Below are 15,669 nucleotides of genomic sequence, written 5' to 3'. Positions count from 1 at the left end.
CCATAGAATGATTTTCATAAGTTGGAGACATGAGCTGAATTATTATAATCAATGAAGCCAGGGAGCTGTATCATGTATACCTCTTCCTTTAAAATGCTAGGAAGAAATGGGCCAATTGTTTGAAAGAAAAACGATGAATTGTAGTTGGCTTCCGTATGGTCTTGAAAGGAATCTTTTTGCAAATAATGGAGCTATAATACAATATAAAGGTTTAGAAATAGATTATTGGTAACTATTATTTTATTAATTAAATATTTAAGCACAAAACAGAATGGATTTATATCTGTTAATGCTTCAAGCTCAATGAATATTTGCGTGTGTAATATAATAGAAATATAAATTTTTATTTTTAGAACCTCACCTAACAATATAAATTATTAGATACAACAATTTAAGGTTCTAGATTGAGCGGTTGTTTGACAAAAGCGGTCTTGCTACCGACGACACTTAAGCTCCCTTTAAAAAATGGAATGAGGACACTTCCCATCAGCTTTCTCCTAGGTTTGGTGATCCAGCAATAAGCATTTTAAGGGCGCGTGTTTTCCAATTTGTAGTAACACTTATCTTTTCTCTCTGCCAAATATAGCAACACTAATTATATCAGCAAACTAAAATCTATTAATCCCCATGAAAATTAAAAAGATTTATTCAGTTCCCGATAATCTACAACAAAGCAGAATCTTATAACTTTGAAAGGCAATTCTTTAAGTAAAGAAATTACCACAAGTAAAAATACCAGGAAATAGAACATCAAGGAAAAAGATCCCAAATATAAAAGCAAGAAGGTGCAACTGCATCATGAAGATTGACCACCATATTGAGCCCTAACACATATATATAGAGGCCTGCGTTTTATGTACTCTGCTCTATTTCGCCTATTTTTGGCCTGTATCTACATTCTACTCTCTCGTGCTGTTCGCCCTTTATACATGTGTATATATATACATATTCAAGAATGTTATGATATAAGAGATCAAAGATGAATGGAACTTTGGTTGTACGTATTATAGCCTATAATTACAGGAGCAAAGGTGGAATTTGCCACCTCTAGTTATAGGAGTTGTAATGCTGTTATCATTATTGGTACTTTGGTTGTACCCATATGGATACAGTATGACGGAAAGAGAGAGAGAGAGAGAGAAGAGAGGACGTTTGGAGAGGAAGACTACATGTCCTTGTGCATGGAGTTCTCTTCTAAATGCGGACCATATAGCACCTGGATATTTGAAAATCCTAAACAAATAAATAAATTCGTGATTTGTGAAGGGCTTCTTCATCCTTTTGTAAATGAAAACAAAGAGAAGTTTCTCAAACAATGAAATTAAATAGAGATTTTACTATAAAAAAAAAAAGAAGAATAAAGAGATAAAAAAAAATGCCAATTCGAGTTGATCTTTGTTTGCAGAATTAATAATAGAAAGCTCCCTGGAATTTAACCTTATGAATTCTTAAATTACATAAAAACTTTTACTTCTTAAAGAATTATGGGTTAAAGATTGAGGGACCGCAACATCCCGTTCTATAATAACTATAGCACTAAAACATAAATATACCAATATAACTATGAGATGATCAAAATATTTTTAGATTATTACAATTTGAAGAGCTAAATTGAAAAATATCAGGAATTAAAACGGTATTTTTAAAACATAATTACAGAAAGAATTAAAGTGTTTTAGGCATTGACCCTCAACAGTTTTTTTCTTTTGTAAAATTTTCCCTAGTTGAAAAGAACAAAAGGAACACTCCACTTGAATCCCTTATGCACAACGTGCTTCAATGTTGATGAAATCTTTACCTGGGAAATGGAAGCACAATCGATGGAAGGTCGTGAAATGCTACTCGACCCATGTTCATGTTTCAAGAAGCGACGACCCTTGTACAGTCTCTACTAACATTGCCATAACCCGGTACGCAATAAAAGGCCAGTTAGACTTTGCTCGGTGCTTGTTTGATAAGATGCCACAACGAACATCTGTTTCTTGGAACACAATGATTTCCAGTTACTTAAAATGGGGCAAATTCAAAGAGTCATTTTCTCTACTTTCTTTGATGCATCGCTCTAATACCCAACTAGATGAGACTACTTTTTCTACTATATTAAGCGTATGTACTCGTACGCAGTCGTTTTGTGACGGAAAGCAGATTCATTGCCTGGTATTGAAATCTGGTTGCGGGAGTTTTGAGCTTGTAGGGAGTGTGTTATTATATTTTTATGGAAATTGTTCGCAAATTGACGATGCCAAGAGGGTTTTTGATGAGTTACACGATAAGAATGAGGTGGTGTGGAGTTCGATGGTGGTATGTTATGTGCAGCGTGGACTATTAACTGATGCTTACGATTTGTTTGTGAAAATGCCTAAGAAAGAAGTTGTTTCATGGAGCAAGCTGATTTCGGGGTACGCAAAGAGTGAGGTGCGTTCTGAAAAGGCTTTGGAGTTATTCCAATTAATGAGAGAGAGTGGAGAGGTTTTACCTAATGAGTTTACTTTGGATTCTGTTATAAGGGTTTGTGGTAAGCTTGGTGCTTTAAGCGAAGGGATGGTTGTTCATGGGATTTTGATAAAAACTGGCTTTGAATTTGATCAGTCAATTAGTGGCGCATTGGTTCAGTTTTATTGTGATTGTGAAGCTATTGATGATGCTAAGAGAATTTATGATGGAATAGCTTACCCATGTTCAAGTGCTTCAAATTCTCTGATTGAGGGGTATGTATTGCTAGGTAGGATTAAAGATGCAGACCTGATCTTTAACAGAGCGACAGAGAAAAATTCGGCTTTGTGTAATTTGATGGTCAAAGCTTATTCAATGAGCGGTCGAGTTGAGGACTCGAAAACACTGTTTGAGAAAATGCCTCAAAAAACTATTATTTCTTCAAATACTATGATCTCCGTGTATTCAAGGAATGGTGAGCTTGACAAGGCTTTGATGCTTTTTGAACAAACAAAAGATCAGAGAAACCCTGTGACCTGGAACTCAATGCTGTCAGGCTATGTGCAAAATGAGCAGCACGAAGAGGCTCTAAAGCTGTATGTAACCATGAAAAGATCATCAGTAGACTGTACTAGATCTACATTCTCTGTGCTATTTCGTGCCTGTTCATATATTGGATCACTTCAACAAGGGAAAATGCTTCATGCTAACTTGATTAAAACACCATTTGCATCAAATGTTTATGTTGGGACTTCACTTGTAGATATGTATTCCAAATGCGGGAGTATCTTTGATGCTAAAAACTCCTTTTCAAGCATATCTGCACCCAATGTGGCAGCATGGACAGCTCTTATAAATGGGTATGCACATCATGGATTTGGCTCCGAGGCGATTTTACTCTTTCAACATATGCTAGAGCAAAAAGTAGTCCCTAATGGAGCTACTTTTGTTGGTATCCTAACTGCTTGTGATCGTGCTGGTCTGGTCAATGAAGGGATGAATTTTTTCCTCTCAATGGATGAAATTTATGGAGTAACTCCAACTCTAGAACACTATGCTTGTGTTGTAGGTCTTCTTGGCCGGTCAGGGCGCCTACTTGAAGCTGAGGAGTTTATCAAAGCAATGCCAATTGAAGCAGATGGAGTTATTTGGGCAGCCTTGCTCAGTGCTTGTTGGTTCTGGGTGGACATGGAAGTAGGCGAAAGGGTGGCTGAGCAAATATTCCATACGCATCCCAAGCCAAAATCAGCTTATGTCATTTTGTCCAACATTTATGCAGCTTTGGGGAAGTGGGGAAAGAAGATGAATATGAGGAACAGATTAAGGAACTTAGAGGTCAAAAAGGATCCTGGGTGTAGTTGGATAGAGCTGAATAATAGACTCCATGTGTTCTCTGTAGAAAACAGAAGTCATCCACATTGTAATGTAATTTACCCCACTTTAGAGCATCTATCTGTGAATTTAATCTCTACAGTTCAATTTAATAGTGGTTCTTCTTTACTGAAGATGATGGTTTGTTTTAGCGCAACCTGTGATTATTAACCAAGCTTACTTTTAGTTGTCTGGTCTAGTTATCAACTGTCTGGATTACTGATGAAAAGAATTATCACCAGGCGCTGTCATATAAACTCACATGGTGAAGGCTCATGGTCCTCCAGACCTCTGTGCATATCTGTCACAATTCCTTTCTGATGCGAGTGCTTTTCTGGTGGCTTTACTGGAATTTGCATTCGAATTTGGTTGTCTTTGTCAAGATGTAAGGTTTCCTTCAGTGCATCTCTTACAGACTGCAGAAGCTGTTCCATTCATTCAAGAAGTCACTTTTCAGAATCTTTCTGAGGGCTCTATTTAATTTTCATATACAATCAAGTTAGAACAAATTCAATCTGTTTTCCAAAAGGGTGGACTCAAATCACAAGTTCTTAGTACAGATGTTGTTCTCTATGCCTGAGCAATATATTCTTTCAAATTCTTGAATTCAACTTGCGCTTTCCTCTATATATTTGGTTTCTTTGATTGGAAACGACAGCAGAGTCGCACTTTTTAAAGGCAGAATGGATTCTTGGGAACATATCCCTCCAATTTAATCCTCAAAATGCTCATCAAAATTGGATCCATTTACTGTTCTCAATTGTGGAACTGAGTGGCCTTGCTGGATAACAGTGGCAGACTTTTGCTTTATTAGAACTTGATAATTAGCTGTTGTTAGGGTAAGCAGAGCAATAAGGGTTTGAGTTCAGGTAGGCGTGTGCTTTTTGGCCAGTTTAGAGGCGGGTGCAGGAGTTATAAGGTGATCAGAGAAGCAGTTAATTATAATTTCTGTCTGGATTTGTTCCAGTTAATACGACGTCAGATCAAACTCTCTCCAGAGTAAAAAAGAATGCGCTTGTAAATGTACATGACGTGTAATCTATTGGCTACATCTACATGTTGTTTCGAGGATTAAAAGCGAACGGCATGAAAGGCACTTTAAATTTTCAATTAATATTCTAATAATATTTTAAATTTTATAATTAATTTTTATATTACTTATTCAATTATTAAATACAACATAGTTGGGGAAGAACTTGTTCTATTGTGTTTTTGGTTTTCTCTTTGTGCAAATAACAAATACTACTGGCTTATGAGATTTCTCTCTCTTTTTTTTTTTCTAAATTTTAATTGTGCTCTGAGTCTTATTTGATCCAGTAAATAACTTAATTCCATTAAATAGCATTTCATTATGGCACTACAGATATCTTTAATTATACAACTTCAATTGCTCTTACTGCCTCCCCATTTTGTATATTATTGAATTTGACTAGCAATAAATAATAATTTTCAGCCCTGTCATAAAGAAGCAAATATGTTAGCATTTGGTTTAAAACATAAATTAAATTCTTGTTTCAAATATTAATATTAAAATATGAAGCAATGATAAGTTTTATAATTCATTATATGAATAACTTTTTAATACGACTATAACTAAATAATTTTTTTTAAAACATGACATCACTTTTCAGTCATTTTTATGGTTATTTTTCTAATGTTTAATTAGTTATTAATTAATATGTAAAATTATTACTCGGATTGTTTTCCTAATATATTAGCATAGATAATGTGAATAAATTATGCAAACACACAATTGCACAAATACAGATGTATATAACTAATATGAAAAGAAATTATAGGGTTCTATGGTTGCATACAGAAAAGGAACATCGTTTATGAGTCCTTGTTGGGTACTGCGATTCTTCAACACTTGCCGCCATTAGTATTTTCATCAACTGCCAGCTTCAACTGCTTGGATTTCTCTCCATTATCTCTTTCTAAATCCCGATCTTTTGGTTCTTCCATGACACCCCATTTTCTATATATGAAGTACAACACCAGTTGGATGATGCCAAACGGAACACCCAGGAAATTAGGGGACTGAAAGAAAAACCACAAAGAATTCAGGTTAAAATAACAAAATCCAATTTTGCAATATATGCTTCCCCATGAAAAAAATACAGACCGCGATAAACAGATCATGGCTTAGTAGACCATAAGTCAGCCAAAGAGAACTTGCAAGAAATGAGAAGAATGACAGGTAGAAGGGCATGAACTCCACGCTCTTCGTTGTTATAACTTGCTTCTGCAAAAATAACATGTTAGGTTAATATATTCATGTAGCTACGAGAACAAATGATATTCAAATTAAGATGCTAAAAAGCCATAGGGTACGACAATATAATTGCTTTGGACGTTGAATGGACACGCATTTACTAAAGATGCATGGTTTGTAAATATATGTGTATATATATAATCCGCTACTTCCTTTTAGTCATTATATATACAGTTTCTTCAAACTGTTTAGTAATATGATATAATATATGTTTCAAGACTTTTGTCACCAGAAATCAGGTTCGAGTTTCATATTTATGTTTCTTGAAAAACAATAATCCATCATGAACTTTTTTTTTAACAAAAAAAAGTGAGAAAAGAGAAGGACTGACCATAACCACCAGTGGAGAACCATACATTCCAACAGAGGCAAGTAACCCAACGCTACCGGTGAATAACTTGCGATGATGGTGATCATGGAATGCGAAAGATGAGATAGCTGCCGTGGCCGCGAAATATAAGATGACAGGAATTATCGTAATAGCAACTTTTATCTGTACATTCATAGTGTTCAATCGTGGTTATAATTTTGACGTATAACGAGCATATGCATGTGTTAAAGTATATGTCCGTAAATTGATTTCTGCTTTTTAAATGGTAATAAATCAAGAGTGTGATTGATAAAGTAGAAAAAATTGAAGAAAGCTAGCTTGCCTTTCCTCTGGTTTCAGCAAACCGAAAATATACGAGAATGAAAGATATCTCGAAGAAAATGCCTAGACCATTGATGGTGACTAAAGGTAAGTTTTCCCATCTGCAGCTTACAACAGGCAACCCATACCAAGTGTAGAGGAGACAGTTTCCCAGTGTAACAATGTAAGGAACACATGAAAACTCTTCAATGCTTCTCTTCCTTATCACCCTTGCGAAAGTTAATCTGCAAATATATATATTAATGTAAAATAATCTATTAACTTCAGTTCCATATAGTATCTATCTTTTAAATCCTGAAAATAGGATAAAATTGAACCACTTGGATTAATTAATGTATTCAGTATACACATATGTCTATAAATTTAATATACTACATGAATTGAACATTACATGGGTGCAGCATAAAGTAACAAAGAAGCTGCATTGCCTGCAAAAAGGGAAAAAAGAAAAGCCACAAAGTTGATATAAGAGATTGATGCTACACTTAAATGCTATACTATATATTATTAATATCTTATAGCTGAAGAAATGGGCAAAAGGGAAAAGAAATACCCATGACTCCAACTGCCAAGCGCAGCCTATCTCCCATTTTTTCCTTTTTTTTTTTTTTTTTTTCCCTGCAAAGATTGTCTTGAGATGAAGAAAAAATGATCCCCAAAGGAAATATTTATATATATAATCTGTAAACAAATGACTTCTAGTATCTCTAAATGTCCTCTTGACCGTCTGACCTTCTTCAGGGGATATAAATACTAGGGACTTAGGTATAAAGAGAACAAACAGGAAATTGAAAGAAGAATAGTGAAAGTGCTGTCTACGTCTTTAATATGTGGACGACATGCAACTTGTGGATACGGACGTCTATCTTTGCTAATATACATTATAAACATTTTTGTTTTGTTTCCCTTTGATGCCAAATACTGATATAAAAATCTTATCAAGTTTAAACCATTTGCTATGAGAAACAGCACAAAAGAATTTCTTTGCTGTTGTATTATATATTGTGAGTGGAAGATGCCACAGCACTTCCACTTTCCACCCGATAAGCAATTAAATTTCTTACATGATGTGTTTGGCTATTCACTTTTGTCCTCATACACATTATTGTTAGTAATTTTGTAGAATGTTTGTACTAATGCATAATTTTAGAATAATACCTTCTCAATAAACATTGCTTACTATTTTTACAGATATCACATACAAACAAACTTATGTGCATGCCTGCTTTAATTGTTTATTCTAAGATTGCTATAGATCACTCCTACTAATTGGGATATAAAGCTTTTGCGTTTTGCCTGTAATTGATTGCACCAATAATGAAAATGATGTTTATGTGCTTAAAAAAGAATGTTAGGAAACACACTGCATATAATTTCTTAAACAAAAAATTTTATTTTGAAATACTATATCTTCACCTATGTACAAATTCAATAGATAAATGATATATATTTATTAATATTAAATAACTATATATGTCAATTATTTAATGTCAAAAAATATAAAATACTGTATATTTACTAATTTATTACATTGTATATATTTAGAGTAGCCAAAAATTAAGTAGATTTTGATACTTTTATATTTGTGAAATATACACATTCAGAATAGATAAAAATTAAGCGATAAAAAGTAAATTTTAATATAATTTAATTTTTCTATTCTATTTTCTTTATGTTGAAGTATTAAAGTGAGGTTGAGAGTTTGAGTATTATTAAGCCAAATCTCATTAGTGAATTTTACTGCTTTACAAAATAAGGGAAAATAAAAGTAAACCTAAGATGATAAACAGAGTATATGCTTCTTGTGGAACAATTCTGCTCATTTCATCACAACCAAAAGAACAACATACATTGTCACACTGATTCTGATAGCTTTCACGCATGGCATCAGTTCTTCTGGGTTATTGATTTCCAAGAACAATATGTTTTTCCAAACATTCAGACATCTTCTAACTGGAATATAGAAAAAGATTTTTTTTATAGTTATTCCAATCCTCAAGATATTGCAGTTGTTCTTAGAACATTGGAGGAATTTTTAACTTGGAGTCAAGCTATATTTCTATAAATATTCTTGGTGAATTTCTTTTAGCTAGCGGTGTGCTTTGAAGAGAGACAATCAAATGACAATTATTCCATATCCTGCCTTACACTAATTTTGCATTTCTGTGTGGCTCGTATTTTTTCTTCAAATTGTTTTGGAGGAAATAAATTAATGAAAAGGCAATGTGAGTGAGGTTTAGTTGGCTCGTCAACTACACGATTAGATATACATACATAAGTGGTCACCATTATTTTCCACAATAACTAAACGAATATAATTATATATGTTTTCTGTGATAAAGAGACCCGTTTTTCTTTTAATTATTATTTCCTTTCTGTGATAGTGATCTCAGCTTCCTTATGGCTGTCTTCCATTTTTATTCTTTCTCGCTTCCTCCAACTAATCTCTATAAAATTCCATTTCCTGCAGCTGGGGTTTCTGATGCCTAATTTGTGTAATGGTGCTTGTACTTGAATGTTCTACAATAATTCAGATTACTGTTTAATGATATGATACAACCAATACTTTTTCACTAATCCAAGGCTTGGAAATCATGGCCATCTTCAGGAATTAGACTGTTTTAAATCCATTACAAGAAATTTATTGATATTTTCTTTCCGATCAATAAGTATGCAGAAATTCATTAGTTATGTAAAAGAATTCTGTAAATACTGACGGATAAATCTGTCAGTAGACGTTGAATTTCTTATAGTGATCCAATTATAATTTGTCATAAAATGCACGGCATATGTTAGTTAAATAACGGTGTCATTTCTTGATCAGGCATGCATCTAATAGGATAATCCTAGGAATATATGTGTATATATATATATGATGAGATCAAAATTCAAACCCCTTAAGTTTTCAATAACCAAAAAGAAATACTAACCCATCATCAAGCACTAACTTACATACTCAATAAATTAATTTTGTTTACTGTAAACTAATTAAGTTTGAGAGAGAATTTACAAGGATATGTTCCCTGGGCTAGAATAACAAGTCATGTGCATTTTGCTGGTTATGTAGAAGAAAAGAAAAAGAAAAAGAAAAGCAAAGTAGATATGGATTCTTGGACATTGATGTATATATGAACATGTGAAAAACAAGAGATTTGGTAAATGCTGTGCGTAGCGATATATATGGTTCATAGAGATGAGGGAAGGGTCAATTTCAATAAGGGAACATTACAATTACATTGCTCTTGGTGTAACCTTATCTATTCATGAATCGTACTCTTCAAATTATTCGAAACAAATATTTCCTCACCTGTGCAGAATAAGAAATCTCAAGTTCCTTGTAGAACATATATAAAAGCTTGTGGCGACAAAAAAGAGGATTAAGATTACGATGGTATCTCAGTATTGGAGATATTTTGGTTGTTCCCAAAATTATATCATTCATTGCTCCCCATTCTTTGTTTTATTAAATAACAAAGTGAAAATCTATTTTGCGATTTTTCATTTTTATGTAGTTTCAAGTATGTGACTTCTTTCTTTCGAAAAGAAAATAGTATGTAACTTCTTCTTTTTTAAAGCAAAAGTATGGAACTTTTTCTTGTAAATACATGCATATGTGTTTTTCTCATAAGTAAAATTTTTTATAATATGGCTAAAAAATCCTCCACAAATAATACTACCATGAAGTTCTTTATATCAGCAATTTTTTAGTGATAGTATCGAGAAATTATATAATGGCACAGTGTATTGCAATTTACCTATCTCTCGGTATTTATAAGTTCCTTGATTCTTTTATATTTATTTTTAGTATTCATAGAGTCGTTAATCACTCAATTGTTAGAGTCAAGAATCTCCAATATAAATGTTTTTGTCAATTGAATTTAATAGAGGTTGATTCATACCTATTTAAAAAAGATTATTCGAAAAATTATAAAACTGCTCGAAAAACTATGTGATTGACAAAAGAAACCATAAGACAGATCAAAAGAGTTATGAAATCACCGGAAAAGTTATGAAATCGCCTACATATTGCCTCATGATCTCCATCAGTTATCCCAGTCAAGCAACCGCATTTTTCACTTCTTGTCCAACGTCCAAGGCATTTCTTTCATATCTTTTAGTTGATTTAACTCTCAGAAAATCATCTATAAATTAAAAGTCACTTCATATATGAGAAAACATCATTTTAAAAAACTCTATAATCTAAAATCCTAATACAATGCTAACTTAAGAATGAGATTAGTTTCTCTAAGCAAAGTGCATGGCCCACTCTTATATTGTTCATCTTGCAGGCAGTCATCAGCTCTATCGTACAGATCTTTCCAGCAATTCTTCTATAAAAATCTACCCAGTATAGGTTCTCCATCATCAGCTCTCTTGTATGGATGTTCGTAACTTTATTTCAACTCTCCAAGCAACGTAGGTCTTTAAGAAGTTGTGAGATTGATGTCCAACAACAATGAAATTGGAAGGAGATTCTGTAAGTGCGGTGATATTCTAAAATCGTGGAGTCTATCAGTGTGGTGCTGGTGAAAGGCTGTAGTCTGATGAAGAGATTTTCCCAGGGGGTTTTTCTATAATTTACTTGTCTGTACAAGCCTATAGGCAGTAGATATTTTTGAGCGATTATGCCTGTTTGTAGGTTTAGACCAAATATTGTTATCATCCATTAGAGGTTTGTTATTGTTGAGCTTTAGACCTTATATATATATCATTTATTTATTATATCTATTGAAATTACGTACTTAAATAACTCTGTCTGTTGCTGCGGTTATTGATAGGACTAATACCAACTTCCTTTCCTTATTCACCAAAAAAATCATTATTCACTCTGCTTTAATGGTTAATCAAGTGCAAACAAGAAAAGAATACAGCACACTAGTAGTATACCAAATACAACTATAGGATTCATTACACAGGTCATATGTTTATTATCTTTATATATATCTCTATCCTCTTATATAAATAATTCAAGTCAGGTTCAATAGTAAGAATCTGGAGATGCTATGGTATAGTAGATTAAATCTGTACCTGGCTCTGGTTCCCAAAGCTGAATTTGAAAATATATAATGTAATATAATATACTCCATAATTGAGGAGATGTTTTAGATAATGAAGAAACAAAAATGACCGGTGAGGATCCCACTGAAATGTTTAATAAAAAAAATAAAAAGCAAAAAGAGATGCTTTTTAAGGTGAAATGTGATGTGTGAGGAGCATTAGCGAGAGATGGTGGCGCTTTCAGTGCAGTGCAATTCAAGGAAAGGAGGAGAGACTGATTACTAAATATGAATGAAGATAAGATGGTGGGTCAGTGAGGCGGGTGGAGTCGTGTGGTGTGGGATTGGATGTGCCAAAAATTTGTGTCTGACGAGTGCTTCTTTGCGTCAATCTAACCCCAATTAGTTAATTAATTAAATGATCTTAATCACCGTTTCTTCTTTTTTATTAACTCGCTCTTCATTTGCACATATGACAACCTCCTCAAATTCTCTGAACCTTATCCATACTTATAGCTTAGAAATATAATCAACAACTTTTAATTATTTATATATATTATATACACATTATTTTAATATTAACTACAAAATCTTAGTATTAAAAATCTTATTAGGTTAAAGACATTCTTTACATTTATTTTAGATTATTATTATTTCCTAAATATGAAAAAATAATAATTTATTATTAGTTAAATTATACATATGATTGGGTAATTCTATGGTTACTTTGTTTTAATCTACTAATAAAATAATAACAACTTACATAATATAATATTTTTTTTTAAAATGGTAACCTATAATTATAGGTTACAATTTAAAATAGAGTTTGCTAAAGTAATATAATATAGTTTTAAAACTCCATACACTTTTAAAATATATGAAAGATTACTTTGATTTTTGAAAAAATATAAATATGATTGTTATTTTTCATAATTTAGAGATAAATTTTGCAAAAATAATCATTTTTCTTAATATCATTCATTTTTTCGTAATTAATAACACTTATGAAAAATTAGTATAAAATTTGTGAAAAAATATAAAGATTATTCTCATTTTTCATAAAATATTAATTATTTTTATAATTATAAAATTATACAAGATTGAATAGGTTCAAATCATCTTTACTTATAAAATTTAAAGGATAAGATTTAAGCTATTTAGAAATCAATGGTGTTTAAAAAACAAAGTACCGTTATTTTGTTTTAAACAAAATCATCCTAAAAAGTATTCATATAATTTATTTTAAAGAAAATAATACCCGATTGATATTTTTTATTAAAAAATATTTTTTTAATTAGAAAAAAATTAACAATAACATAAGAAAAAAAACTACTTGTAAATATTTAATTTATATGTTAGTTTGTAACTTTGCATTTGGAGACACTCGTTTTAGCGTAGTTCTAACACTTAATACATAAAGGTTAGAAAAACCTACATGCAGTTCTAGGGACATGATGCTTAGGGCTGACTAGGCTGCTTCTTGGCAGATCGTACGCTGAATTCTTTTTTCTTCTTCAATTAGTTTTTGCCACAGTTTAATTTCGAATTCGCCTATAAGTTAATCTACTTTATTAGATATTATTATCTAATAAAATACTAATTTCATTAATCAAATTATTAATAATAAGCTCTATACTTTATCTATTTTATTATTAGAAGCTTATAATGAAAACGGGCTACTCTTATTAATAAAAATATTAAATTATATTTATTTAGAATGTCCATCCTGAGCTGTCTCTGACATTATTGCTTTTTAACTTCTAGTTGTATGAAAAACAAACAAAAGAAAATTATGCGTAGGAAGAAAAATGAGAAGGATTCCATCAGCCTAGCGTAGGAATAATTGAAAATGGGAACTGGGACTCTAGTTAATCATTAGAATTTAAAAATAAGAAAAACAAGAAATTGAAGGAAAAGAAATGGCAGTGCAGTATTAGTTACAGTAGTATCGTATGAATTTAAGATTAATATATATGGAGAGTTCCTGTGTCAGGTGCTGCGCAATACAATACCCAACTCTTTTACAAACACCCAACTAAAAACAATCACTTGCTAAACACTTTTATTTATTTTCCATTAATTTATTCAATTATTAATAATAAGTTGAATACTGAACAGCATAAAGCCGCATATGAGGGTAAAAACACAGGTTAAGGAATCCAAATAAATTAATTTATTGGATTCGTACACAACAAATCCAATCTAAATAAATAAATAAGTTAAGAATCAAGAATTTTAAAGTTAACGTGGTAACAAATGATGAAACTTATAATTAATTAGCTCAAAAAGTTGAATAAATAAATAAATCTAGTATTGTCCTTTAGCATCTGAACCTAACCATTCGAAAAATATTAAAATATATCAAATATTAAATAATAAATTAACCAATTAAATATAATATCGAGTTTAGTTTTTATTATATCTATATATTTAATTATCTACGTTTATGTAGCGACACTAATCATTTTTTTAATAAAATAATAAGGTTGTACTATTGAATCGTTCTTGTATTATATTAAGCCAGCCATGTTTTCCCTCACATATATCAATGAGACTATTGATTATAGTTATAAGGGCAAGAACAAAGGTTAAAGGAATCCAAAGAAAGTGATTTATTGGATTCATGTCCAACAAATCCAATCTAAATATAAAATGAAAATTATATCACAATTTTTATGATTAATGTGAAGAAAATTGAGTATTATTTTCAATTTAAATTTAATATTTTTAAAATAAAATGAAAAAAAAAATTGTTTCGATGTAAACATGAAAGCAATTATCAATTAAGATTGATCAAGTTCATGTTCTCAAATAAAAAAAATTATTTGGTTGAGATTTGTGTTTGTTATCGAGAGAGTCGTGTTCTTCAGCTTGCCTTTAAGAGATTGGTTGCTCTCAGACCTAGATAATTGGAGAGAAATGGATGAGAATGGGACTTGGAGTTGCATTTTTAGGTTGCCGTTATGGAATCTCTAGCATCAGCGTAATAAAGCAATGTTAGTTGATGAACATCTTCCGTTAGATAGATTGGCCTCTAATGTGGTAGCATATGCTTAGGATACAGTCAATGCGTATCAGTTTGATGGTGACTCATGTGGTGTTTTAAAGAGCTTAGGAATATTACCTGGTACCGTCCCCCACCAGATTGGTATAAGGTTAATTAAGATAGTTCATTCAAAGGCACTGATAGGACTTTAACTGGTGGTTTGATCAAGAATAAAATTGAGTATTGGGTTGGCGGTTTTCCGTTCAACATTGGCAGCTGCTCTGTAACAAGAGCGGAATATTGGGTAATTCTAAAAGAAAAGGGTTGTCCCTGCCTAGGAACTTGGGCTGAGAAGAGGTGGACAATCTCTGTGCAGTTCAACTTATTCATGGTAAGAAATCTCTTCCTAATGCTAATGACTCTGTGATTTAGGAAATTCGGCTTCTTTTGGAACAGAGTTGGCAAGTTGTAGTTCAAACTCATTTTAAAGAATTTAATTTTGCGGCGATTTGTTCTGTTGTAGTTGGGAGTTATTTTCTTATTTTTGTTTAAAAAAATAAACAAATTAAAAGAAAAAAATGATATCTTCTCGTCTTACTAAAACCATTTAAAAATATTAAGATAAATAACTATTTTACTTGTCGAAAGACTATAAGTTAGCATCTAATATTAAAACCGTTGAATCTGTAACTATTAATAAATTTTTAATATATTTTTTTCAAGCTGGCTATGCTTATTAATTTTATTAATAATATAAACTGACTTGATTCTTTAGTTTAATAATACATATGTATAGTAATTAAAATAAAATAATTATATCTAAGAGTGCATAAATGAGATGTTAAGAATCTTTTATAGCTTAATTAAGATTTTGAGTTTAAATCTTGAATATCCAGTTGCTTTAAAACTATTAAGTAAATTTATCATTTGTAAGAACCATATCTGTCACACTAAA

General features: G+C 31.6%; 2 protein-coding genes across 3 annotated transcripts; one reads left to right on the top strand and one right to left on the bottom strand.

The window, feature by feature from the left end:
• The first annotated feature begins 843 nt into the window (after positions 1–843).
• Positions 844–4,410, top strand: LOC8274382 (pentatricopeptide repeat-containing protein At2g13600). Of its 2 annotated transcripts, XM_025156318.2 has the most exons (2): positions 844–3,858; positions 4,047–4,410. In XM_025156318.2, exons 1-2 carry the CDS (start codon positions 1,780–1,782, stop codon positions 4,071–4,073), a joined length of 2,106 nt encoding a protein of 701 aa, XP_025012086.2. In that variant the 5' UTR covers positions 844–1,779; the 3' UTR covers positions 4,074–4,410. The 2 variants fall into 2 exon arrangements, with proteins under 2 accessions (XP_025012086.2, XP_015571110.2); XM_015715624.3 differs by having other exon boundaries at positions 844–4,410.
• Positions 4,411–5,111: 701 nt separating this feature from the next.
• On the bottom strand, positions 5,112–7,562 carry LOC8274383 (bidirectional sugar transporter SWEET3). The gene is made up of 7 exons (XM_002513538.4): positions 7,285–7,562; positions 7,123–7,159; positions 6,733–6,955; positions 6,411–6,572; positions 5,930–6,049; positions 5,622–5,844; positions 5,112–5,259 (listed from the first exon to the last, which is right to left on the bottom strand). Exons 1-6 carry the CDS (start codon positions 7,319–7,321, stop codon positions 5,668–5,670), a joined length of 756 nt encoding a protein of 251 aa, XP_002513584.1. The 5' UTR covers positions 7,322–7,562; the 3' UTR covers positions 5,112–5,259; positions 5,622–5,667.
• Positions 7,563–15,669: the final 8,107 nt, after the last annotated feature.

Source organism: Ricinus communis, chromosome 4 (assembly GCF_019578655.1).
Source record: "Ricinus communis isolate WT05 ecotype wild-type chromosome 4, ASM1957865v1, whole genome shotgun sequence".
Lineage (NCBI taxonomy): Eukaryota > Viridiplantae > Streptophyta > Magnoliopsida > Malpighiales > Euphorbiaceae > Ricinus > Ricinus communis.
Note: the sequence above shows the minus strand (reverse complement) of the source record. Positions and strands in the feature narration are given on the sequence as shown.